General features: G+C 39.1%; 1 protein-coding gene across 1 annotated transcript; it reads right to left on the reverse strand.

Annotated features, from left to right (window-relative positions):
* On the reverse strand, nt 1-27,487 carry LOC148849805 (uncharacterized). The gene is made up of 7 exons (XM_088945466.1): nt 26,955-27,487; nt 26,060-26,149; nt 25,847-25,927; nt 25,482-25,613; nt 12,407-12,625; nt 2,879-2,971; nt 1-319 (listed from the first exon to the last, which is right to left on the reverse strand). Exons 1-7 carry the CDS (start codon nt 27,153-27,155, stop codon nt 158-160), a joined length of 978 nt encoding a protein of 325 aa, XP_088801592.1. The 5' UTR covers nt 27,156-27,487; the 3' UTR covers nt 1-157.
* Between the last annotated feature and the right edge of the window lie 404 nt (nt 27,488-27,891).

The following is a 27,891-nucleotide window of genomic DNA, read 5'->3' on the forward strand; positions in this document are numbered from 1 at the left end:
AAAAATTCATCTCCTGTTATTCCTTAGTGATGAAGCATTGCGTTATTTCAAATTGGATAAATAAAAATACCAATGTATCTCAAATATTACTACCTTTGACATTTATGTTAATTTGTTTCTGCACCGGCCAGAATAAAATTTCCTCCCAACTCGTGTTTTAGATGTTTTCTCCTGGTGGTAATTCAGCAAGCTTCGGCGGAGTACCAAGTACTCTCTCCATGTCAAACCGCACCTCAATATTACGTACGCTATAGCCAACCACCATCAGCCAATAAAGCAGCTTTGCAAGTTCAGGTGCACTAGTCTCTGTTGCTGTTGTCTGCAAACAGGCACCGGAGTCAACTGTGTCAAATCTAGTTACACGATAACTTCAATAATGCATAAATCAAAGTCTCAACTCTCAAATCTAGTTACACCTCATAAAACACTCTAAATATGATAATGAATTATTGTAGAGTAAAAACCAAAACCAGAAAGAATGGCCATTACGACAATCATGAAACAATTATAAATTAATGAGTTCCACTACGGTGTGTTAACTAATATTGGCTGCATGTTAAATCCAGATCTCAACCAATCACATTAAAATCTGCTACCTTTTCATTGGTTCACATTTTACAAAATATACTTGCCATCACATTCAACCAATCATGTATTTTCCATAGGTTTTGCCTAAATTAATATGCATAAAAGAAATTTTAATAAATTATCATGTGCAAGTGCAACTAATAAATTTTAATTACGAAAATTGTTTTGAATTTTATTTCTATAAACTAAAAAAATTAAGAGATACATCTTTTTATTATAAATTGTTAATGGATCCATGGGTTTGATATTATCAAAATCATGCAAAAAAAAAAGAAATAAATGATCATCTAAGACTTGTTCCAACAATATGGGTTGGCTACATGAGTCCTGTTCCACCATTCTGCCCTGTTCAAAACAGGGCACTTTGACACTTCACCTCTCTTAAAAAAAGTACCATATCCATAAAATCATGCAAAAAAAAAACAATGAAAATAAATTATTGTTAGCAATATTCAATTTCCCCTAATTTTTAGGAAAACATATAGATCTACTTACACAATCAATAACATCATAGTTTCAACAATAAATCAACAAATCCATGCATTTACAAGCATCCAAATTTATATACTTAAACTCGAAGGATTAAATGAAAAGATTTGAGAAAACATTTTCCTTGTTTGGTGGAATTTAGTACCCAAACCCACTTTGATTTGAAAAGAAAAATCAATTGCATGGTCTTTTTTCCTCAAAAAAAACAAGAAGTTTAGATCCTAGGTTGTTTTGCTTTTAGGAACTTCTTCACCAAGTTTCAACCGAAACAAATGAGGTTTGGTAGGTTTATGTTGCTTTTTTTTGTTTGGGTCAAATATTGATGCATATCAATGAGTATTTTAATCAAATCACATTGACGAGTATCAGTTAATAACCTACTAATAAAAAAGTTTCAGCCCATATCAGATTATAAGCATACACTTGGTTGGCATAGAAAATCATCTCACCTATGTTAGTATAAAGTGAGTAAACTTTTGATATAACCAAGTCATAACCTAGGCTACAACTACCCAATGAAAGTTGGCAATCCAACTATGCTTAGGACAATCTTAAACTTCACATTACAAGAGCATGGAAACATAGGTAAAATTGGAGGCAGACCCAGAAAATTTAAACAAAGGGGGCATCAGAGAGAAACTTTTAAACCTTTGGTCAAGCCAACCATATATTTCATAATCCCTATGTAGAGATTTTTCATAAATAATTTGCCCTGGGTGGCATGGCCAAATCAAATGGATAGAGATAGGCACAGCTGCCTAGGCTACAACTTGACTTGGTCGGTTGTAGCAAAAGTGATCTTATATAGAGAGTCTGATAGATCTGATTATAATTGGATCAGGACTGTTTTGTGCAGTTCCAGACCAATTATGACCCGAACTGATTATGTATTTAATAACAATAATAAATTAATAATATAAAGGGTAAATTTCATGGTTGGGATAAGGCTTAGATAACGATGATGATAAAGGCCTTATGGTTTTTCTTGTAATTTATGTTATATTTTATGCCTAAAAGGGTAAATTTCGTACATAAGAAGATATTAGATAAAAGAACATTTGTTTTATTAACATATAAACAGGTTTACTATTTACTTTCTTCTTATAGAGGTTATATTATCAAAAAATGGAGGTAACTATAGATGTCAAATACAACCGAGTCTAATCAGGCCAGTCTCAAACGCTTGCTTTCTTAACATATAAACAGGTTTACCATTTAATTTCTTCTTTTACAGTATATATTATAAAAAACGAAGTATCATTTTGTCATATTACAGGTAATTATAGATGTCAAATATAATTAATCTAATCAGGCCAGACCCAATTAGCCCAATTAATAATCAGGTTTTGTACTTTGGTTCTGGGTCTGCCTTTATAGAACCAATAGTGTCTGTCTGGTTTGGAACTGGGTCTGCATAATTGTCTCATCTGTTTGGGAATGGGTCCACCCTATCCCGTACCAGACCCGACCCATTGACAGCTTTTCTCATATAAGGTAACCAACAAGTATCATGGAAATATTTCTTTTCAAAAACAAAAGTACTATAGAAATTAAAAAGAATCAATTGTCCAGCTCATTTTGATTAGAATTACCACTTAGTCAGCCAGAAACTGCAAACTGGTAATAGAAATTATTTTTTGACTTCATTGCAAGGTCCATTTTCCCGGTTTCTATCTTTTTTTTTTTTTTATATATTTGACCTCTATCAAACTCTATTTGGGTAGAATGAACTGAAAGGAGCATGAAATAGAGAATGGTGTGAACTTGAAAAGGAAAGAAAGAGTATTTCATAACAGAAAACCTTCATTTGGGCAGGATCAGAAACTGCCAAAAGACGCTTTATAAAAGTGTTCATGGCCAGCACCACATCCTCACCAGCACTACTTGTCAGCTCCTACATAAATTTAGCAAGCACCAGGAAGTCAATAACAGGCAAAAAAATGCAATAGCAAGGGAAAAACATCTCTAAATATTAAAGAATCTAACAAAGTAGTCGTGATTTTTGGAATGTAGTGGTAATTCAGATGGTTCTGATTCAATGTTGTTTAGCATAAGAAAAGGCATTTACCCTGAGAAAGGTGGTCTGAGTAAAAGAATGATGATATTTGTGAGTGGGATTCATTGAACAATGTGTTCTATTGCCAGCATGTGCAGAAAAGTCCACTAACCCCCTAAAAGCATCCTTCAATATTTTTGTTTTTTATAACTTATGATTTTTTTTTCATAACTTTACTTCTTAATACTAATCCATAAAAGCTTGCATTGTGCTATCAAGGCACATTGACTTCTGAAATAAGATGCCATGCTTCCCTCATTTGATCTTTGTGATTTGGCATATGCAACAGCCACAATTTGGTGCCTTGTGGGTTGCAAGTTGAAGGGGCTAGAAGGGCTGGGGGTACCCCAGGATGGAGTTCGAAGGACAAGAAGGGTTCACCTACCAGTAAGTGGAGAGAAGCTCTGAGAATAGAAAATAAAGAAATTTTGCTGGAGGAGATATTCTACCAAAAGGACTTTACGATTAAGATTAAAGAAGGAAAGAGAGGAACGGTTTTGTTGATGGGAGATGCTGTTCCTTGGTTTCTAGGTTTTTTAGATGGAGCTGCCCAAGTGAACTGGTGTGAAGTGTGGAAAGGTACGCTAAGGCAGGTCAGGAGAGAATACATAGCTAAGAGAAGAAAGAACAACAAAGGATGGTTTGTTACTCTGGAAGAAAAGTTCGACAAAAGGAAAAGGCAAACAATAATTATCCCTGAAGGTGCTCGGCAGCAGGGATGTTAGCGGTGGCTAATGCTATACACAGGAGATTAGTCAGCAAGGAATCAGGAACCATGACGGTACAAGCAGAGAAAGTAGTTGGTGGACAAAGTAAGAAAGAAGAGATGACAGAAAGAAGAAAGAGACTGGAGAGGCTGGGCTTAGAAGACACAGTGGAAACCAAGGGAAGCGAACAGTGGCATTTACAATACCAGAACCAAAAATCACTTTGGCTGGGGAGAAGGGAGCCTGGGAGAAGAAATTCATTTTATCTGTGAGGAAGGAGGTGATGGAAGGGGCTGTTAGAGGAGGTTACGATGAAGCTTGGGTTAAACCAGACGGTCACTCTTATTCCATTCAACGATAGAAAAGCAGTCCTTGATGTGGGGGAGGTGTCAATGGACTTCACCATGATGGATACGAGTGAAGGACCTGTTAGAATTGAAAATTGGTGCCCCCTTTCGATTTAGGTTGCTGCTGTAGAAGGCAGTTTCAAGCTGAAGCTGCCAGGGCTACCTTTTCATCTCTGGCAAAAATTCACCCTGGAGAGACTGGTGCGAGCGATGGGTGGTGTTCTCCTGTCGTACAAGACTACAGATCTGAGAGCAGTTCTTTTGAGAGTTGCTGGAATGAAGCCTGAGGAAGTTCCAAGGGTACTACAACTATGCACAGATGGATACTGGTATAAAGTCTGGGTGAGTTTGGAAGTTGAAACGCTGCAGTGGATGGGGAGGTCGAAGCTTGAAGGAGATGATGATGTGGCAAGATGGGTTACAGTTGGCGGGACTGAGCAAAGGAAGTTTGGACATGTGGCAACTGCTGGAGTGAAGCCTTCATCAAATGTGGAAGCTGAAAAGTCAAATGCTGAAAGTAAAGAGGCATTTTTGGAAAAGCTTTCAAATTTTTTTGAAAACAAAAACTTTACAGCTGGATTGTCCTATGCGGAGTTGGTCAAAGGAGTAACCCAGTCAGACCAAGGGGCGGTTCGAGTTTCTCACTACACATTCTGACCCGACCGGCTCAGTTCCGGGTCGGTTGGTTCATAATGAGATAAGGGCCCACAACACTTCTTCGGATTCATGTGACCACTTACTTAAGTGGTCACGTGAGTCGTTTTTATAAGCAGCCGTTGATAGACAATTCCAATTGCCTATCTTCTTCCTCACGAGATTCGATTGCTGGGAACCGAAAATCACTTTCAGCCGGCTAGAGTCCTTCGAAGAAGACTCGGAGCTGGATTCCGGTGACAAAACATAGAGTAGACGACCGGGATGGGACAGAGGGAGATAGGCCAAATCCAAGATATTCCAGGGGGTGTAGGGAAGACTGTGAAGATGAGGACCACGGTCGGGTCAGTTGTGGCAACTTAGAGGAGATGTCAGACACAAACGATGAAGCGGAATTTCAGTGTGACAAACGTCAAGGAGAGTTGGAAGACACCTTAAATACTGATATACTATTCTTAGAGCATGCAGCAGAGGATCCCTTATTGCATAAAACCTCCACTGGGTGCAGAGAGCTGAATGTTGCCGAGTGTGCTTTGAAAGACAAGGAGGAAAATCGAATACTAAGTAAGGAAGAATCAATCCAGGAAAGTAACTTAAGACAAGGGACCTGCAAGAGAAATTTGGTTGCTCACCAAAATTCGAGTAGAGATGGCACATGCGGGGATAAACGAAAGAGCCTCGGAAGTACGAACAAGGGTGAAGTCAGCCTATGTGGCGATCAGCTAAGCCCTATTCAGAGAGTGGGAGGACTAACCCTTTCATTGGTCTTTTCTCCTATTCCTTCAGACCCAGGTATGGTTGTGGTTTCGGTTTTAGATGCTAATGTCTGCTCTGCCTGTGATGTCAGTCTTTCAGATTTCAGTTGTGCCCCTGTGCTGAATACCCAAGGATTAGAGGCTGACAATGAGAAGGGTGGGGAGTTGGGGTAAGAAGGTGGTGAGGGTAGGGAAAGCAGATTCAATTGAGATAGCTAGGGGGGAATCTAAAGAGGGCAGTGGTAAGTTGGAGAAGGAGGGGAATATGAGGAGTGAGGGGGGGGGGAAGAAAGATAAGGGAGAGGAAGAAGAGGAGTCATTAGCTAAATTTGTAGAAAAGTTAGGTTGCAAGGTGAAAGATTTGAATGAACTGAAAGGGTATTTACGGGCTGAAAAAGATGGAGGGAATAGGGGAAGAGAAGGTTAGGTGAAGCTGAGAAACTGAAGTTGGAAGTGGATGAGGGCAAAGAGGCTAGAGTAAGGAAAGGGAGGGGAAGAAAAGGAGGCTATTAGAAGGAAAGGGAGTGGGGTTAAGCAGAGGTGTTGAAGAAATGAAGATTGTAAGCTGGAATGTGAGAGGGTTAGGGGGTGCAAGGAAAAGAGCTTTAATAAAGGAGGTCTTAAAGAAAGAAAACCCAGACATTGTTCTAACTCAGGAATCTAAACTCATGTCATTTGATAAGAGATGGGCTAGGAGTGTGTGGAGAGTGAACAAACTAAGCTGGGTTATGAGCCCTTCTTGGGGCTCATCTGGAGGGTTAATTACTTTGTGGAAGGATGAAGTAGTGGAGGGAGTGGAAGAGTTAATGGAAAGGTTCTCAATTTCTATCAAATTTAAGCAGGTGTCAGATGGGTTTGAATGGGTCCTCACCAATGTTTATGGCCCCAGTGGTTACAAACAAAGGAAGGAGTTGTGGGAGGAATTGGAAGATATTACAGGTCTGTGGGAGGGGCCATGGTGTGTAGGAGGGGATTTCAATATGACTAGGTTCACTGAAGAAAGTAACAAGGTGAGACAAAGGAGCATTACTAGCATGAGGAAGTTCAATAATTTCATTAATGCTTTTGAGCTAAAGGAATTGAACCTTCTTCATAATAGCTTTACTTGGTCCAATCTCCAAGCTGAACCTATCTGCTCCAAATTAAATAGATTCTTGTTCACCACAAACTAGGAGGAGCATTGGGGAGATTTGGTGTCAAGGGCCTTACCTAGAGTTACTTCTGATCATTGGCCTATAATGATATTAAGTCTGATCTTGGTGGCAGTGGGCCTTCTCCCTTCAAGTTTGACAATATGTGGTTACTTCACCTGGACTTCAAAGACAAAGTGAAAATTAGATGGAATGAAAGTAACTCGAAAGTCAATTGGGCTGGGATGAAATTCCATTGGAAGCTAAAAGAGCTGAAAGTCAAAATTAAGGAATGGAATACTCTGCATTTTGGGGGGATAGAAGAGAGGAAGCAGCAGTTGATAAGCTAGATAGAAGAGTTAGATGCGAAGAAAGAAAATGGATGTTTTGGGGATCGGGATAAAGAATTGAGGTGGGAGTTAAGGAAGAGCATGGAGGACACAATTTTCAAAGAAGAAGTAAGTTGGAGGTAGAAATCTAGACACAAATGGGTGAAGAAGGATATAGGAATACAAAATTTTTCCATGCAATAGCCAATGGTAGAAGAAAGAAAAACACCATATCTAAGTTGGAAGTTGATGGGACAGTCTTAACTCAACAGCAAGAGATTGTCGGGGCTTTTGCGGAACACTTTAAATCCATTTTCGGAAAGCCTTTGCAGGAGAGATTAAGGATCAAAGGGTTAAATTGGCCCAAGCTCCCTGATGAGTTGAGGTTGTGGCTGGAAAGAGAGTTTGACTTAGAAGAAATCAGGGATGCCATTTTCTCCACGGATAGATCTAAAGCCCCGGGCCCTAATGATTTCACGATGGCCTTCTATCAAGATTGTTGGGAGATAATTAAGGTTGATATTCAAGCAGTGTTCTCGGAATACTTTGGAAGAGGTGTGATAAGCCCATGTCTGAATTCTACTTTTATTGCTTTAATTCTGAAGAAGGTTGGGGCTTTTCACCCTAAAGAGTTCGGACCCATCAGTTTGGTTAACAACCTCTACAAGATCATTGCTAAGGTGTTATCCAGAAGAATTAGAGTGGCTCTCCCCTCAATTATCTTCCATAATCAAGGTGCCTTTGTGATGAGTAGGCAAATTGTGGACCAAATCTTAAGTGCAAATGAGAGTGTGGAGGATTACAAAAGTAGAGGTGAGAAAAGGTTGGTGTGTAAGCTGGATTTGGAAAGGCATATGATCTGGTTGATTGGTCTGTGTTGATGGAAGTTTAGTCTTTTGGGTTTGGGCAAAGGTGGTGCAAGTGGATAAAAGGGTGCACTAGAACTTGCCATTATTCTGTGTTAGTAAACGGCAAAGTGGTGGATCACTTTCCAGCAGTCCGGGGTATTAGGCAAGGGGACCCTCTCCCCTTTCCTTTTTACCCCAATTGCTGAAGTGTTAGGGAGGCTTATTGAGAGGGCAGACTCCAGAAATCTGATTGGTGGTTGGAGAGTGGGGAGGGATAGGGTTCCATTTACTCACCTACAATTTGTAGATGACACAATTTTGTTTTGTGATGGAAAGGAGATTAGTTGGGTGAGCAATCTAAAGATGGTGATAAGTGTTTGAACAAATGGCCAACCTCAAAGTAAACCTTGGTAAGAGTTATGTGATTGATATTAATATGAGTGAAGGAGAGGTGGAGGAAAGGGCCCGAGCGATAGGTTGTGAGATAGCTCATTGGCCACTGAAGTATTTAGGGCTTCCTTTAGGGGATAATCCTAGAAAAAGGAGTTTTTGGAATCCGATGATTGACAAGTTCACTAAAAGGCTAGCTTCTTGGAAGAAGAACTACTTGTCTTTGGGGGGCAGGATAACCATGATTAAGTCAACATTGGCAAACCTTCTAGTCTATTACTTGTCGGTGTTCAGAATCCCTGAAGGAGTTTGTAAGGAGTTGGAAAAACTAATGAGGGACTTTTTATGGGAACCCGGGGAGGAAAAAAGGGACCATAGAGTTAGGTGGGAGCTAGTTACAAGAGCTAAAAGTGAAAGGGGACTAGGGCTGGGGAAATTGAAGAAGAATGAAGCTCTGTTAAGGAAATGGTTATGGAGATGGTCCAAAGAAAAGGAGAATTTGTGGGCTAAAATAATCCTAAGCATTCATGGGCAAGAGGTAGCTAGTTGGGATCCGGGACTATCAACTAGGGCTTCAAGAGCCTCTCCTTGGAAATCCATTCATGCCACCCTTTAGTCTTTTCTTCCCTTCATCAAGTATGATCTTGGTTCTGGTTTGTCTGTAAATTTTTGGGAACACACTTGGGTGGGGGATTTTCCTTTGAAAGAGCAGTTCCCCTCTTTGTATGCTCTGTCTAGGTTTAAAAATAAACCAGTAGCAACCTTTGCTACCCTGTCTAATTCTGCTATTGGTTGGAACTTGGGTCTTAGAAGGGCTCTCAGAGATTCTGAGTTGGAACCCATTTCAAATTTGCTTAAAATCTTGGATGAGGTAGCTCTTGAACCTTCCAGTGTGGACTCTAGGGTTTGGTCTCTTGTCCCTTCGGGTATCTTCTCCTGCTCCTCTTTTTTCAAAGCATTGACACAGCCTAGTCCGGTACCTAGGTCTTCTTTTCCAGTCTGGGAAGTTTGGGGTAGTCCTATCCCTCCTAGGGTAGGTGCTTTTTGCTGGGAAGCAATCCTAGAAAACTGTAAACTTGTGACATACTTCAAAGGAAAAGGCCTAATTGGTGTTCATCTCCGCATTGGTGCATCTTATGTAAGAAGAATGGTGAAAGTTGTTATCACTTGCTTGTTTCTTGCCCTTTTGTTTCAGAGATTTGGTGTTGGTTCTTTTCTTTATTTGATTGCAGGTGGCCCTCCCCTTCAAGTGTGCAAAGCTTGTTCAGTTCCACTTTAGTGAGGGGTTTAAAGAAGAGAGGTAAAATTTTGTGGAGATGTGCTAAAGCTGTTGTTTGTTGGATGGCCTGGGAAGAAAGAAATCAAAGATTATTTCATGACAAAGAAAAAAGCAAGGAAGCCCTCATAGAAATTGTTTATGTTAGGGTGGCACACCGGGTCAAGTCTTTGAAGCTTTTTGAAGCCTATTCGGTAGGAGACATCATTAGAAACTGGGAAGAAGTGGCTCGGTCAGCTCCTATGTCTAGCGCTATTAGACCTGTTTGGACTCCACCAGATTTGGGTTTCATCAAATTGAACTTTGATGGTAGCAGTGAAGGTAATCCAGGCCCTTCAGGCATAGGTGGTACTTTCAGGGATGAAGAAGGTTGAATTATTGCTATGTTCTCAGGATCTATAGGCTGGGGGGATTCTCTGAGAGCTAAAATCCTGGTAGTTCTAGAAGGAGGAAAAAGAGCTAAGCAGATGAATATTAGTAAGCTGCTGGTGGAAGGAGACTCTCAACTGACTGTTAGTTGGTTGCAGAAGGAAGAGTCTAGCTTGTGGAAGTTCTCAAGTGAAAGAAAGAAAATCAAGCAGCTAAATCAGAATATGATTTTAAGGGTTCAATGGGCCAAGAGTACTAATTCCATGGCTGATTCCATGGCTGACACCTTGGCTAAACAGGGGGTGGGAAGAACTAATTTCCTTTGGGCTATATTGTAATAGGTGTTTTCAGTTTTGTAAGAGAGGGTTAAGATATCTTACCCCTCCAATCTGGTTGTAATTTCCATATATTTTTTAATAAAATTACTGTTATTGATAAAAAAAAAAAGTAAAAAATCAGGAATATCATGTGCATGTTCTATATATGCAAAGTGGAACTAAGCAATATTTTAAACTGCTCAGAATGTTCTTTAAACTACCTAACAAACTTTAAACAAAGAATAAGAACACTCAAGAGTCCAATGGATAGGTTAGGTAGTGCAAAGTAGCCTATATTTTAAGCACTTCCATTTGAGATATACCCACAAAGAACTGTTTGAGACACCCATTAAGAAAGTAATATTAGTTTTACATCTGTCTGCCCCCAGGGCAGATCCCAAATACAGTTCTTCCCTATTTACTCCTTCCCTTGCCAAAGAGCCCACTGTAGATTTAGGTGATACTGGAGCCTGTTGTTAGAATTGCTAGTGCTGTTAGGTTATTTTCTGCTGTTATTCTAGGGCGCTTTCAGCTTTTATTTATTGTTTTTTACTAGTGTGCTGCCAGAGGTATAGATGTATTTTTCCTTATTTTTTAATCTCTTTAATATAAATAGAACAGTGGGTGCCACCAGCCCAGATTTTTGGCTCCCAACTTCCCTCTCTTCTTCTTTCTTCCCTAGAAGAAAAAAGAGCCCATCTAACAAGGCATTCATGCTGGCTGCCAAGGATCTAGTCTCTCTTGTAGTATGGATAATAGTTTGCATGTATTGAGTTTCTCCTTCCATTTGGAAGTTGGAATTGAGCATATCACCAAGATACATCCATATTAATTTCCAGAATTTTCCAGCTTGCAACCATCAAAGTTTAGCTTGGCAGACGCTCTAATACTTTATTTGAAGCAAGTTTTCCAATGGATACCTAGATCTGCCAACAGCTTGCCAGATACTCTAGCCAAGCAAGGAGTGAATAGGAGTCAATTATTTTGAGCAAAACACAACTGTAATATAATCAGCATTTGGGGTAGTAGGCTAGGCCTACAATCTCCTTGGGATGCATGGTTGTACTGTATGTATATCATTCTTTGATTTGTTTTGGTATTAATTAGTTTGATAAATTATAACAAAGTATTGCTCCTACCAATCAAAAACAGTTTAGCTTTATATAGACTTGTCGAGGAAGCATCTAATCTATTTCAGATCAGTCTTTCTCTTCCTGTAGATAATGAAGTCATGTGCTGCCATCCTCAAAGGATCATCAAAGGTGAACAGATTAATTTCCACTTTGGATTGAACCAAATGAATCGCTCTTACTGTGATCCAATCAAAACTTGTTTCATTTGTGACTTTTCTGCAAAACTTGTTGCATTTCTTTCTTCCCATGTAGCACAAAGCACAGCAGCTCTTGCACATCTCCACAAATCGACCAGAGGAGTCAAAATAGACTATCAATTTCAGCAGAGGGAGTCCATCTGTCACCAAATAGAGAGAAGAAAAGGCCATTACCCAATAATGTGGCCCCTGGATCTGTCATGTGTCTAAGTCTCTAGCCTACATCAACCCTATATCCCACCTTGTATAGGTAGTTTCTTGATTAATAATAACTGTTCAAACTTTTAAATTGTTAATAGCAAACTTGCCTATAAAAAGAAGGTTTTTGGATATGTGACTGAGGTATTTTGGTCCAAAATGTATTCAATGAACATAGGGTGGAGAAAGGAACATAGCTAGTACTTTTGAGTTCCAAAGAAATCTGCCACAAAAAAAGACTCCTAGGTCAGCAGACTTTCACTAACCAACACAACTAGCACACATGTTGCTTTTTGAGGAGACATTAAGAGAGAAGTAGCATAGCTCAGCAAGAAGATAAGCCAATGCAGAGCACCATTTGCATCTCAAAATTGCAGCAGGTAAAGTGAACTAGCTCAAAGTCCTTGGACCAGGATAGTTGGATCTAGCTACATGCAGGTTGGTTTTATGCCATCCATACAACAAACTAGATAAGCTTATCAATTTTTCCAGCAATAATATAGACAAGTCAACAAGGACAATGTAAGGAACAAATTGAAGAATAAGTTATGGAGGTATATGGATGAAATTTTCCACCAGTGTTATATAATGTCAAGAAAATGACAACTAACCAATTTCCTTACCTTTAGATTTTGTGGTTCCAGGGATTTAAGATATTCCAATAGTTCATTTTGTCCAGTAGTAGATCTTCTTCCAAGTTGTGAATTAAGTTCCTCTATTTCTGCTTCAAGTAATTCAATGTATTTCACCGCATCTATTTTCTCAGGGCCAGAAACATTGTTCCACCTGATAACTTCACCTATGACCTTTTTCTGTGTACCTGGTGCATAATCTGGTAAATCCTGTGAGAGTGACAAGAACATACAGTGTAACATATGAAATAATACCAACGTAAATATATTATTGCATCAAACTTTTCAAACAGTGGAGACTAGTAGAGTATGCTATAAAACAGAACGAACAAAATTTAGGAAGTCATAAGAACATATAGTGCAACACAAAAAATAATATAAGAGTAACAATATAATTCCATTTAACAAAAACTAGAAACATGACAAGAAATCTTTTTGCTGAATATGTTTCTAGGCCAAAGGATTAGGCTTCAACATATTCGCAAGAGAAGATAGCAAAATGGACCAAGCTGTCAATAAGATCATATTTTTTGATAAATCTGTCAATACAATCTTATTCCATATTTCCATAGCAAAATGATGAAATAATTAAGTAGAGCATTGCTTGTTAGACGGTAAATTTATAGTTTCTGGTGTACAAGCAAGATTGCTTGCTACAAGAATAATGTTCAGCCTCCCAGAGCTCCATCACCAACCACACTACAGGGGTTGATTCTTGAGGATTGAAAATGGATGTGATACCTGTTTCCATTGCCATCACCGCCCCAAGCACCATAGTGTCATTACTGAAACTGAGCAACACAAAATTGCTCATAGTGCTATTCCTTTGGTCAGAAAGGAAGAGGTATTCAACTTTGGGGGAGAATACACTATAGGGTTGCAGTGAACAGAAATTTTACAGATATACCTTACAGCCCTTTTCTGAATTCTACTTTGTTATTTTTTTAGTGTTTGAGCAATATATTTGTACAGGTAGAGGCAGTGTATTTACATGTAATATTTTTCTACATGTAATGTTTATTCAGCTGTTGGAGGAAGGTCTGAGAAAGAGAAAGAAAGGTCTATGCGGGGATTGAGAGAGAGGAGTATTTGGTCCATCTCTTTTTTTCATTTATGGTGGGGTGACTGGGTGAGTGGTTGCCTTAGTTCATGGTCTCAGGGTTATCACTTGCTTTCTTAGTTTGGGCTGGTGTCTTAAAGGGTGGGGGTGGATTCCTTTTGATGTTCTGGGTTTTCTTTAGGGGGAGGAGTTCAGGAGTTTTTTATATTATTCTCAACTTTTCCTGTTTTTAGGATAATCCCTTTCAGTTTTAATTATATACAATACAGTTAAATACCTATCAAAGAGAAAATGAGCAAAACAGATTGATGTCCATGTCCATCTCCATCCTTGCTTTCTGGGTTGCTTAGGGTGTGGGAAAGGAAAAGAGGGGATGATTTAATTTGCTCAGAAATCTTTCAAGATCCTTTTGGCCTAGCCCACTATTAGCAACAGTAAAGTGAAAGGAGATTGAAAAGTCACTGCATCATGTGAACCTTTCTCTTGATGTGGTAAACAGTAAACCAATGCATCCAAGATGTCATTCTTGTGCTGAATATGAGGTAAGCTAGAGACACAAGAGTGACCAAGTTGGAAAAAAAAAAAAAAAACATGATCTAATCTGGAGTTCTCCTGAACAAAGAAAGATGACTCGGAGTTTGGGCACTGAAACAGAACCAAATTGCCATATGTATGATGATAAATTGATAACCAAAGTTGTAACAATAGGTGATACTTGCACCTTGTCTTCCATCATATAGGTAGAACACTTATAATACACTAATGATTTTTGGTCTTTTTGATAGATAACAAAATTGTGTTCGTTAGTATATATACAGATACATCCCAAGCAGCTCCTGTTAAAAAAAAAAGTGCCTGTTCTGTTGGTGTTTAAAATGAAAAGAGAAATAACCTGAGCACACAACATCAATGATGCAAAAGGCAGTGTTTTGATTTACCAAACTAGAACTATTGGCATAATTAAATACCCCCCTTAACGATAAGGAAGGAAGACAAAAATAAAAGTATTAACTAGAAAATGCTGATACATGAAGACAGAATATATATAAAAAGAAAACCTGATTTTCTGGAATTTGGGAGTGGATTTTTCCTTTTTTGGGTGTGTTTGGATACCCCCTGGGCGTTTCCAAAGCTTGTTCTCTCCTTTTTTCAGATGGCCGAAGAAGAGAAGGAAGATTATGTGGAGAAGCGTTAGTGCTGCAGTGTGTTGGTCTCTATGGGAAGAAAGAAACTCACGGATATTTTCAGATAAGGAAAGAACCATTGAAAACTTATTAGATCTAATTCTGTTAAAGGTGGCACATTGGTTGAAAACTATGGAACTGTTCTCAGATTATTCTGTGGCTGATTTCATAAGAAATTGGAAAGAGATAGCTTCCTCTGCCCTCTGTAAGAGGACCTGTAGTCCTTCATGGTCCCCTCCTCCCTCTGGGTTCATATAACTGAATTTTGATGGTAGCTGTTTAAGGAACCCAGGGCCTTCTGGGATTGGGGGAGTGTTCAGGAATGAGGATGTGGCTATCATTGCTATGTTCTCAGGCCCAACTGGGGAAGGAGACTCTCTTAGGGCTGAGATTCTTGCAGCCCTGGAAGGCATCCAAAGAGCAAGGGAGTTGAACATCAAATGTTTGGTCCTTGAAGGTGACTCGAAGGTGGTGATTAGGTGGCTAAAGGAAGGAGACAGCTGTTTGTGGAGTTATAACAATGAGAAGAATAAATTCAAATGGCTGAGTAGGGATATTGTGGTTCATTACAACTTGGTGAAGAGGACTGCTAATTCTTTTGCTGATGGGTTAGCAAAGCAAGGGGTGAATAGGGATTCGATTTTTTGGGCTAACTTTTGACTTTTTTCCATTGTATTCTATTGGTGGGGAGTTAAGACTTTTTACCTCCCCCTTTGTACCTTAAGCTTCACAAAGTTTCATATCATTAATAAAGTTTCTTGTTATTGATTAAAAAAAAAAAGTTCACGGCCTGCTTAACCCCAAGTTCAGCAAATCCCCTCTATAAAGCAAACACGCAAGGATGAGAGAGAAACAGGAGATATAATGTACCTCTGGTTGCATTTCAGAGCACAGAGAGAGAGTTCATGAATTATGGAATCCTGCCATAACTTTTTTTATTGATGACAACAAAACTCATTAAAAAAGAAGATAATAAAGACATACATACACCATAAAGAGAGCCAGACACCAAAGGTAGAGAAGAAAAGCCCCCAACCTCCAAACCAAATGGCAAGCCCCAAGATACAGACAAGGTTATTCTATTAATCCTGGTATTTAAGTGACAAACAAGTTCAGCACTCCAGGTATTATTATCAAACAGATAGAAACTACCATTGAGAAACAAGCACAACACTTTTTGATGCGCAATGCGGAAAGCAAAACTAGACCCCAATGGCAGTGTCATAGCATTTACTCTCTGAAGCCTGATGAATGATACTGATCATGACATTGAAACACTTGCATTACAAATTGCCAAGCAATAACCACAATAAATATAGCAACTAATCCATAGGTCCTCTGCACCACAGGTAACTTAAGACGATGGACATTATCATTAAAAAACAGCATATTTTGTCACAATCTGCTAAATTTTCATGAACAAATCAACATTTATCAAATGATTGGATGAAAGAACCAAGGAATACATTCAGGTCTACACTGACTAGCAGAGGTCAAACTTATTACTTCTAGACAACTCTAGGAGACAGCTATTAAGCAAAAGGTCAATACATAAAGAAAGAACATCCAATTTTCCTTGATGCCAGGAAGCTCAACTATTGATATTTCATTTTTAGGCAGTTGTCGGAAAAGTTCACAGGGAAAAGGAAACGCCCTAACGCAGTCCAGTCTTTGTTGACTCTGGGAAAAAAAAGTATATGATGAAATTCTAAAGATAATTTTTCAAAGGCAAAGTTCTAAGTTTTGATTTCAAGGGTAAAAGGGCCTTCAACTGAACAGGTTGACAATTTGACATAGATTAAGGATATCATGAATGAACAGTCAGCACCACAAGAAGAACATGGAGAAATAAGTGACTTCCTGACAACTGTCTAATATCAAGGATTGGAATTGGGTATATACATTAATAAGAAGTATGATAAAAAAAAATAAGTATGCAGAAGGACCCATTGTGTATGTTCCTTTTCTAATTGGTAACCAATCAGGTTTTATTAATCATACAAAAAGGATAGAGGATTACAGGGAACATGGAAAAAAATAAAAAGAACACAAAAATCAGCATAGACCAAAAAGGCAACATATGACAAGAGCCAGCCTCACCCTGTTGCTCATCCTAACAAAAAAGACCCCTAGAACTCAGAGTAAATTGGATTTTGCACATAACATGGTTCTAATTGATGAGCAGTGTTATGAAAGTGTCAACTAGTCTTTGACTAGTCAGCAGCTGAGGGTCATACTGACTACATCACTAACTAGTCGATCAATACTCATCATACAGTCACCTAGGACAACTAAGCAACAACTAGGTCAATTAGATGGTTAACACCCATCATCCTAGTAAACCACGTCATTTATTTGTTTGTACCTCTAATTATTTGAAATAATATAAAATATGTCAATATTTTGTTATATATGTACTGTTGCTTTAAATATTTGTGATGGAACATGATCCATTGATGGTATATAAAATAGGAAAAAAAAAAGAATAAAATAAAATAAGGCAGTGGTTTTTGCATTGCCACAAACAAAGGGAACACCAAATAGTCAATGTTGCACTCTTTCTTTAAAGAACAAAGGCTGCAATTCCCTATCCTAGGATATCCTAATTATTTATGTTTGCAAAACAAAGACTATAAACAATGTTAGTGTCAAGTATATAGGGGTGTTTCTGTCTTTATACTTATGTTGAGGTTGCTGATCTGTAATATTATATTAGAACTAGTGTCCCTCACTTAAGTAAGGGCACATGTGTCTTTTCCATTATGTTGGTAATATAAAACATATCTGGCCGAATGGGAGAGGTAATTTTTCTCTCATTCGAACCAGACTTTTCTTCTCTCCGTTTCTCCTCCTTTCTCTCTCTTTCTTTCTTCTTTCTTCTTCTCTCTTCTTGGCTGTTATCAGACTAACAGAACTCAAGGGCAGGCCAAATCATAATATGGTATCAGAGCACAACTAAGCAACTCGGATCTGCCCAGATTTCTGTTTTCTGCGCATCCAATCTAGGGTGTTCTCTTGATTTCTCTGCCATTGATTGGACATAAGGGAAAGGGCTGAAAAGGAGTGGCCGCCCCCTTCCCTTGGAGGCCTCTGTGCCTCCAGTTATGCTGTTCATGGTCAGTTGCTGTGGTTTCTAAGAAGCCCTCCCCTAATCGATGAAGAGAAGAGGGCTGATTCGTGTGGTGCAGTGGGTGTCTTTTGTGGTCTGATTTTTTTGTGTGGTTTGATTTTCAGGTGATGAGGTAAGAGATTTCTATGCATATTTTTGTTATGAATCAAATAAGAAGTATGTTTCAGATCGTATGGTGGGATTTCAGACTGTAGTGTGCTAGGGATTATGCTGTTTTTAGTGTGATTCGAAGGGAGAGTGGTCCTCATATAGTGTGGTGAGATTTCAGGTAGTCGTAGGGTAGAGTTTGTGGTGTAAAGAGTGCAATCTTCAGTAATGATAAGTGCTGAAACCAGTGTGATCAGTGTGTGGTGTGGTCTAGTGTGCAATGTGTCGAATTCAGTAATAACAGAATTCAGCAATGGGAGATAGTAGTGATAGCAAATCTAATGTGATGATACCTACTGACTACCTAAATGTTCAAATGACCTCCATTAAACTGAATGGAGAGAATTATGTACCTTGGGCTAAATCTGTAGAAGTTTTTCTAAAGGCAAAGAAGAAGGTGAACCACACAAGGGAGGAAAAACCCTCCACTGATTCTCATGAGTATGATGACTAGGAACAAGAGGATGCATAGATTATTATGTGGTTATGGAACAGTATGGAACCCAAGACTAGTGTAAATTTCATGTTTCTTGACACTACCAAAGATGTGTGGGACCATGCTAAGAAGTTGTATTCTGGTCAAGACAATACAACCAGAGTATATCAGCTGTATCAAGAATACTTTAATCTGCAACAGGGCAATCAAAGCCATGAGGAGTACTATGCTAGTATGAGAAACATTCGTATTGAGTTGAATGTTTATCACCCCCTCACTTCTGATGTCAAAATTCAGCAATAGCAGAGAGAACAGCTTGATGTGACTCGATTTTTGGTGGGGCTGAAATCTGAGTATGAACCAGTGCGGGCTCAAATACTAGGAGGGTCAGCTCTCCCTTCCTTAGAAGAGGTGTTTGCTCGACTTCGGAGGATTTCCATTAGATCTACTGAGAACTCTAATGTTGTTGATAGATCAGCCTTTGCAGTATCGAGGGGTCGTGGTGTTAGAAGTGGAGCTCGGGGAGCTCAGTCTGGCCGTAGTGGTAGGAGTAGTCTGGTATATGGCCGGAGTGGTGGTGGTGGACCTACATATAACAGTGGTGGTGGTCGTACTGGAGGTAGAGATTCAGGGGGAGCCCGTGGCAGGGGACGTGGTTCGGGTCCGAGGAGGTGTACTCATTGTGGTATGGATGGATATACCATTAATTATTGCTATGACTTGCATGGTACACCCTCAACTTGGGCCAATCATGCCATGACTAGTGACACCAGTTTCCGACAGGAGTCGTTTAGCTGATCAGATGCCTCCTACATCCACAGATGTTCCCGGGAAGGAGATGGTGAGTGTTCCCCGTGATGAGTATGAGAGGTTTGTCCAATCCACATCTCAGCAAAACACGGATACTCTCGCACACTCAGGTATGACTTGTTTGGCATCCACACCCAATCCATGGATTATTGACTCTGGAGCCTCCGATCACATGACTAGAACTTTAGGTGTGTTTTCTTCCCTCTCTCATTACTCAACATCACAATTTGTTACCCTTGTTAATGGTTCCACCTCCTCCATTTGTGGTGTTGGCAATGTTAACATGACCCCCTTATCTTTATCCTCAGTTTTGTATGTCCCTAAATCTCCATTTAACCTTGTGTCTATTAGTAAGTTGACCAAATCATCAATTGCTCTATTACTTTTTACCCTTCTTCGTGTGTTTTTTAGGATCTCAAGACAGGGATGAAGATTGGTGGAGGGCATGAAACTAGTGGATTGTATCATCTTGATAGTGGTGGAAGAACATCAACAGCTCTCCAGTCATCTCTCTCTCCTCCAGTGGCACTATCGATTTGGTCATCCTTCGCTGAAAGTTTTGAAGTCTTTGGTTCCTTCGTTGAGTCAACTTTCTGTTTTAGATTGTGAGACGTGTCAGTTGGGGAAACATCATCTTGTTCCCTTTAGTCCTAGGGTTGATAACCGTGTGTCGAGTCCTTTTTCTTTGGTTCATTCAGATGTTTGGGGTCCTTATAAAGTGATGTCATACAATGGATATAGATATTTTGTCATTTTTGTTGATGATTATTCAAGGATAGCGTGGCTTTATTTAATGAAAGAAATGAGTGAATTGTTTATCATCTTCCAAAGATTTTATGCTGAGATTTGCAACCAATTTGGTGTTCACATTAAAATTTTTCGTTCCGATAATGGCCGTGAATATTTCTCTTCATCATTTCAAGAATACTTGGACCAACATGGCATCATACATCAAACCTCATGTACCTACACCCCACAACAAAATGGGGTGGCTAAGAGAGAATCGTCATCTTTTGGAAACAGCTCGATCCCTCATGCATCACATGAATGTTCCCAAACCCTTTTGGAGTGGTGCGGTGCTTACTTCTTGCTTCTTGATTAATCGGATGCCACATCTATCCTTGATGGTCATTCCCCATTCACTACCTTGTTTCCCACCTTGTCTCTGTTTCCTCTTTCTCCTCGGGTTTTTAGGTGTGTTTGCTTCGTCCATAATCTAGGCCCTGGAAAGGACAAGCTAGATGCACGTTCCATTAAGTGCATCTTCCTTGACTATTCCCGGACCCAGAAAGGGTATGTGTTATCATCCTAATTCTCGACGTTCCTTTTGTGTGTGTTGATGTTACCTTCTTTGAGTCTACTCTATTTTTCTTGGGGTCCGATGATGTTTCTTCCTCCTCATCACCTCCTCCTCTTCCACTTCTAGTTGTGGATTCTATTCCTCTTGTTCCAGCTGTGACCAAGTCCTTGTCTCCAATGCCACCACCTGTTGAATGGCCACCAATCTGTCAAGTGTATACACATCGCCCACATGAACCGGTTGTTCCTCCTCCAGTTCAATCAACGTCGACAGATCCGACAATTGTCTCCACACCAACCCCAAACCCAGTATCTGATCTTGATCTTCCCATTGCCTTGCGGAAAGGTAAACGCACTTGTACCCTTCATCCTATTTCTAATTATGTTTCACTCACTCACCTTTCCGCTTCTCATCGTCAGTTTATCTCTTTGTTATCCTCAATTGTTGTCCCTAAGGATGTCTAGGAAGCCCTTGCCTCTCCAGGATGGTGTCGTGCAATGGAAGAAGAACTCTCAGTTCTAACTCATAATCATACTTGGGACCTCACCACTCTTCCTCTTGGGAAGAAGGTTGTCGGTTGTAAGTGGGTATATACTATTAAGTATTTACCTGATGGTAGTGTAGAGCAACTGAAAGTTAGATTGGTTGCAAACGAGTACTCCCAAACCTATGGTATTGACTACACAAAGACATTCTCCCCAATTGCTAAAAAAGGTTCGGTTCATGTTGTGATCTCTCTTGTTGCTATGTATGATTGGCCCCTCTATCAGCTTGATATCAAGAATGCTTTCTTGCATGGTGATTTGCTCGAGGAGGTCTATATGGAGCAACCACTTGGGTTTGTTGCTCAAGGGGAGGATGGTAAGGTATGCAGACTAAAAAAGGCTATTTATGGGCTTAAATAGTCTCCTCAAGCATGGTTTGGTAGGTTCAGTGAGGTGGTAAAGAAGTTTGGTATAAAACAATGCCAAGTTGATCATTCAGTCTTCAGTCACGACTCTCAAGCAGGAAAAATCCTATTGGTGGTGTATGTAGATGATATTGTCATTACCGGGAATGATAAAATGGGCATTGACAGACTGAAGACTTTTCTATAGGAACACTTTCAAACAAATGACCTTGGTAAATTGAAATATTTCTTGGGATAGAAGTAGCAAGGTCTAAGCATGGTATTAATTTGTGTCAGAGAAAATATGTGTTTGATTTGTTAGAGGAAACAGGTTTGTTAAGTTCTAAACCAGTTGAAACACCTATGGAAACAAATACTAAGCTGAGCAGTGATATGGGTGAAGTGTTTGAAGACCCAGGCAGATACCGGCGACTTGTAGGTAAACTGAACTACATAACCATTACTCGGCCAGATATTTCACTTGTGGTTAGTGTGATAAGTCGGTTCATGTAGAAACCTCTGGTTCCTCCTTGGGATACGGTTCTAAGAATTGTAAGGTATTTAAAAGGGGCTCCTAGTCGTGGTTTGATATACACAAGTGGTGGAAAACTTGAAATAAAAGGATAAACTGACGTTGACTGGGCCGGTTCTATGTCTGATAGGAGATCTACCACAGGCTATTGCACTTTTCTTGGGGGTAATCTGGTGACATGGAAAAGTAAGAAGTAAACAGTCATGGCGAGAAGCAATGCAGAGGCAGAATATAGAGCTATGGCGCATACTACTTGTGAATTAGTGTGGCTAAGGAACCTTCCACAGGAGATAGGATACAATGCTAACACTCCAATGAAGCTCTACTGTGACAATCAGATTGCAATTCATATTTCTTCTAATCCAGTGTTTCATGAAAGAACCAAGCACACAGAGGTTGACTGTCACTTTGTAAGAGATAGACATTGCATATGTCAACACAGGGAACCAGTGGGCAGACTTATTTACTAAAGGGTTGAGTCGGGGAAGAGTGGACTACATATGTAACAAGCTGGAATTATATGATATATACTCACCAGCTTGAGGGGGAGTGTTAGTGTCGAGTATGTAGGAGTATTTCTATATTTATACTTATGTTGAAGTTGCTAATCTGTAATATTATATTAGAACTAGTGTCCCTCACTTAAGTAAGGGCACATGTGTCTTTTCCATTATGTTAGTAATATAAAACATATCTGGCCGAATGGGAGAGGTAATTTTTCTCTCATTCAAACCAGACTTTTCTTCTCCTTTCTCTCTCTCTCTTTCTTTCTTCTTTCTTCTTCTCTCTTCTTGGTTGTTATCAAACTAACAGAACTCAAGGGCAGGCTGAATCATAATAAACAAAATATTCAATATCATTGTTTTCTTAACCATAAATTTAGAATATAACTTTTCTTCATCAACTAATGCCTAGGCACCAACCAATCATCATATTGACTAGAAAAGCCAAAACAACTAGTCGTTGCCTCACTGCACTGATAACACTAATGATGAGATTAGAGGGGACATTCTTTGATAAGTAAACAAATCCTTTTATTAAATTAGAAATATTAGCACATACATGCAGCCCTTGGAGAGGCACAAGCTGTGATCCCTCCACTAAAGAAGAAAATAAAAACAAGAAGTTACAACTGTGCCCAATACAAAAGTTCCCTAGCTGCCCCTTGCTTGGTTAGACAATACGCCATAGTATTTGCTGATCTCCCCACCCATTGTATTCTTAGACACATGTTTCTTGTCAGCATCCTAAACTTCTTAATTTCATTCCGGAAACACCAAATTACTGACTCTGAGTTTTGCAACCAGCTTATTACTACCTTGGAGTCAGCTTCAACTATTAGTTGTTCCACCCCTAATTGAGTTGCAAACTGTACACCTTGCAGGACAGAAAGTAATTCTGCTCTAGTAGAGTCTCCCACTCCTAATAGGACCTGACAAGAAAAGTATTGCACTTCTAACTTCATTCCTTGATACACCACCCAACCCAAAGGGGCCTGGGTTTCCTTGACTGCTTCCATCAAAATTCAGCTTTAACAAACCTGCAGGAGGTGATGACCAGCTTGTTCTTACTCTAATCTTGGAAGAGGCACAACTTGCCACTGCTGCCCAATTCCTCCAAATATCATTAAAGGAGAATTGGTGGAACAAGTCCAAAGATTTCAGCCAATGGATAACCCTATACAAAACATAGTCCTTAATATGGTTCCTTTCCTTCTCTTGGAAAATTCTAGCATTCCTTTCTTTTCAAATTGTCCAAATCAATGCAGATCTTACACCTTAACATAATTTTACCTCTTTTCTACTGCCAAACAAAGGTAAAAGGATCAAAAAGCAATCTTAATTTTGTTGGCAAAGTCCACCTGCTCCCAAACAAATATAGGAGCCAATCCCATAACTCTACAGTAAAAGAACAAGAAATTAGCAAATGATAACAGTACACTTCCCAACAAAAAGCCATAATCTTAGGCAGAATAGGCCTGCACCAAACTTCCTTAAAAGGGAAGGCCAGTTAAGGGTTAGAACAGCAAAGGGATTTGAAGAAAGAAGCACAAGAGAACCCTTTCAACCAAGGTATCCAAATTCTTTTGTTGGGTTCAAAGAGGTTTAGACAAACTTTCTCAAGAAGACTCAATAAACTAGCTAAACACCTGATTTCCTCATCCCTTAAACCTCTACGGAACCCAAAATCCCACGTTGGAGCCCAAGGAGTTTCCAACATGGAGAAAAATTTGGAAACAACTTTTTTGTACCGAGAAACCAAGAACAAGGAGGGGAAAAGGACCTTCAGGGGGACATCTCCAACCCACATATCCTCCCAAAAAAGGGCAGAATTGCCTTGCCATCAGACACATCATACCAGATATAACTAAGGAACTGAGGAAGAATACGATGCACTGCCTTTCAAGGGATTGCCATTATTGCCCACCTTGATAAACCAGCACCCCATCCAATCTCTGAGCATTGATAAATGCTTCCGATCACCTCATGCCACAATCTCTATCACTCTAAAGGCCACCTCAACAGCCACTTCCCTAGTAGGGCTGTGTTTTTCAAATTAACTTCCCTAAACCCAAGCCCCCTTCCTCTTTATTCCTACGCACCACCTCCCACTTAATTAAATGATCTTTCCTACTTTCCCCTGGTTCCCAAAGAAAGTCTCTCATTAATGCAAAGTTAGAAATTTGGATCAATGCTTTAAAATCAAAAGCTCCCAAAATGAACTAAACTGTGGTAAGCCATGATTTTAGTATGGTAGGAGAAGAAAAAGGGAAATAATTAAGATTGAAAAGAAGGAATTTCATAGAGTAACCAAATTCATGCTTCAAGAGTAATGAAGCATGTTGATGCCATTAAAGTTAAAATCTTACAGGATGCTTATAAGACCAGAAACACTGGGGAATAAACTGCTAAGCAATCAAGAAATAAGAAATCCATAAAGTGTGTGTAGTCGAAGTAACATTGTGAAAATGAAACAAAGCAAATGAAATTTACTTGAAGTAGTTTAGAAAAATGAAACAAATAAAAATGAGCGTACAATTGGGATGGAGAGATTTAGTGCAATTTTGAGGTTCTGGAAGCATAAAGGGAAGGCCAAAACGACTTGGGTATGGATATTCAGAGTATATTTGATAGGGCATTAAAGAAAAAACACTCAGAGGAATGGAGGAATATTGTTTCTACAACCAAACCAACTTTGTTGAGATAAGGGCAATGATGGTGAGCAAATTCTTTACATGCCATAGTATGTTAATCATAAAATTAGTACCATCATTGATTTGGCTTTATATGAATGAGCTCCATTGAAGATGTTAAAGGTCAAAAATCATTCTTCAATCATATTGTTTATGGCCATATAAAAAATGAGAAACATTAACAAAATGAGTTGTTGATTTGGGTGGCAAAGATTATCCCATTCTACTGATTTTCCTGCTAGGAAGTCTCCCATACGGTCACATCCCATACTCATCTTCCCTCAAATTCATCCAGTAGTTTTCCAAGAGTATAGTGCCGTATCATATACATCCTACTATGGACAAAACACATAACTGCCTACAAGTCAGAGAAAATAAATATTACCTTTTTGTCTTGTGCATCTGGAAGAGCAACTTGCTCCAAACTTTGTTGCAGTTCCAGACGATACTGCGCATTCCTAAACATGTACCCAGTCATCATAACACTGTACATGAGCTGTGCTAGATTTTCTGCAACCTGAATCAACCACCAAGTGCCCTATTATTAAATGAATATGAAAGATACAAGATGCATTGATACTAAAAAGTTGATATTAGAATGGTAGTGTGGTAATAGGTAAATAGTACATTCTCTTTTTTATTATATTAAGTAGGGATATATTTTGCCTTTTCACTGGGGACATATAATTAGTTATTAACTCCACAGATAGGAAAAGCATCATTTAGCCTGAAACATGGTAGTGAACTTACAGTGGTAACTGTTACCGCAAAAAATTGTGGGGGAAGAGTACCAATCATATTTGTTACTGTTTGACGCATTGCATCAACTACCTACATAGGCAACCATGAAGGGAAAGAAATCAAGCAAAGCAGCATGAACTTTTATAACCTGAGACCATTATTATCATAATATTCATAGCTAATTAAGAATAAATAAAGGCATATCAAAAAAAGATGCCAGACCTGCTGAGGTGCTCTTTTGACAAACAACTCCATAAATTCTGGCTGCACATTTTTGACATACTCCAACAGAATTTCCCTCCGGCTTTTGGGCTGGTGACAGCCAAAGGAAAAGTCAAGGATTGTAATGCAAGTACCCACTTCCATTTAAACAAACCATGATTAGTTGCCTGTCTAGGTGTTGAACCAAGCAGGATAATCTGAGAAATGTCTGAAACAATGAACCGAGATGCTTAAAATGGAAAAAAAAATATGGATATCTATCTTCTGTGAGGAAAAATATTGCACTTATGAAGACTTAGTTTTCAAAGTCATATGACCACTGCTCGAGTCAGGTTATTGGGGCTGCGAGGCTTTAAGACAGCTCCATTTCTTTAGCCGCACCTAAAAATAACTCCAAGGATTTTAGAGTGGAAGAACCAAATTTCCAAAACAACTTACATAATTATTCCATTAATAAAAGGGATTGTCTCCCTGGTTATCAGTGTAGTGAAGATCCTCTCCAGTTACTCCTTTCTCAGCAAGACCCAAATCCTCTACAGTTTAATTGCTACGGTAACCTACATTTCTAGGCAAATTAATTCTCAAGGAGGGTGCTTTCCACCTAATTTTCTGCGAGACTATGGAGCATTATTTGGGGACTCTATTTCATCTAGAATTCTGTAAAACTAGTCTGAGCTTATCTAAAAATTTCAAGTTCAGGTTGATTGAAGTAAAGTGCGTTGCTCCCATTTGGTTCTCTATTTTGATTCTACTTAGACCACCATCATACACATTTCCATCCATCAATGGCTGCAACCGGAAAGGAAAATTAAAATAAAATAAATCAAACAACAATCAATATTATATGCAAACACATAGATGGACAGATGGGTGGACAGATGGAGGCAGGAAGTACCAGAGTGCCGTTTGGGAGTTTTGTATCGCCGGTATCGGAAGTTTTGTCGTCGGAAGAATTGTAAGCGCAAGCTTTCAAAACGCATCTTCCGTTGGTCTTCCTTGGGAAGCTGAATGAAGATGAGAAACGAGAACGAGATGAGAAGACGTGTGGCGACGGTGATGGATATATGGTGGAGGCCTTCACTGTCAACGAAGACATCTTCTTTCGTCTTTCAAAAACCCTATTCTTGTTAATCTTCTTCGGTAGTCTCCATTAACATGTGAACATTGCTCAACTTGTCCAACTGAAGAAGGGCTCGGTAGACTGTTCCCCACTCCTCGTTGATGAGAATTTACGCCGGGTTGAAAACCAGTTCAGTGACCACTCCCGAGAGCTCGGAAATGAACCAATGGTCCCTCCTTTTATCGACAAAATCAGATTTTCGTAAACGGGAGTAGTGGTCTATAAGGATTATTTTGGAAGACAATATATAGTCATCCTCTCAGGGGGCGTTTTTTTCTTGTTGCCGGTTCCGAAAACAAATTCAAACGATTTTGTTTGATAACAGATTGTTTCTTAAAACAAAAACACAGCTAAGCTGTGTACATGTTTTTTGTTTTTAATATTGAAGTCAAAAATATATTCTTGAATCTGATTTCAAAAACATGTGTTTTATCTCATTATTCAACATCATATTCTATAAATCATATATAACTTCTATACTAAAAATTTTGTTTTCATTTTAAAACTAATAATTTCTTGATTTTAAAATCATGTTTTGTTTTTCAAAACAAAATCAACTTGTTTTTCACTTTAAAAACAAAAAACAGGATTCAATAACACATATTTATTTATTTTTTCGGAAAATTCCCTTTTAGTACCCTGAACTTTTGGGGTAGTGTCAAGTTAGTACCCAAACTTTTAAAAGTGTCACTAAAGTACCTAAACTTTCAAA

This window comes from Nelumbo lutea, chromosome 5, assembly GCF_056320005.1.
Source record: "Nelumbo lutea isolate HS-2025 chromosome 5, American lotus-T2T, whole genome shotgun sequence".
NCBI lineage: Eukaryota > Viridiplantae > Streptophyta > Magnoliopsida > Proteales > Nelumbonaceae > Nelumbo > Nelumbo lutea.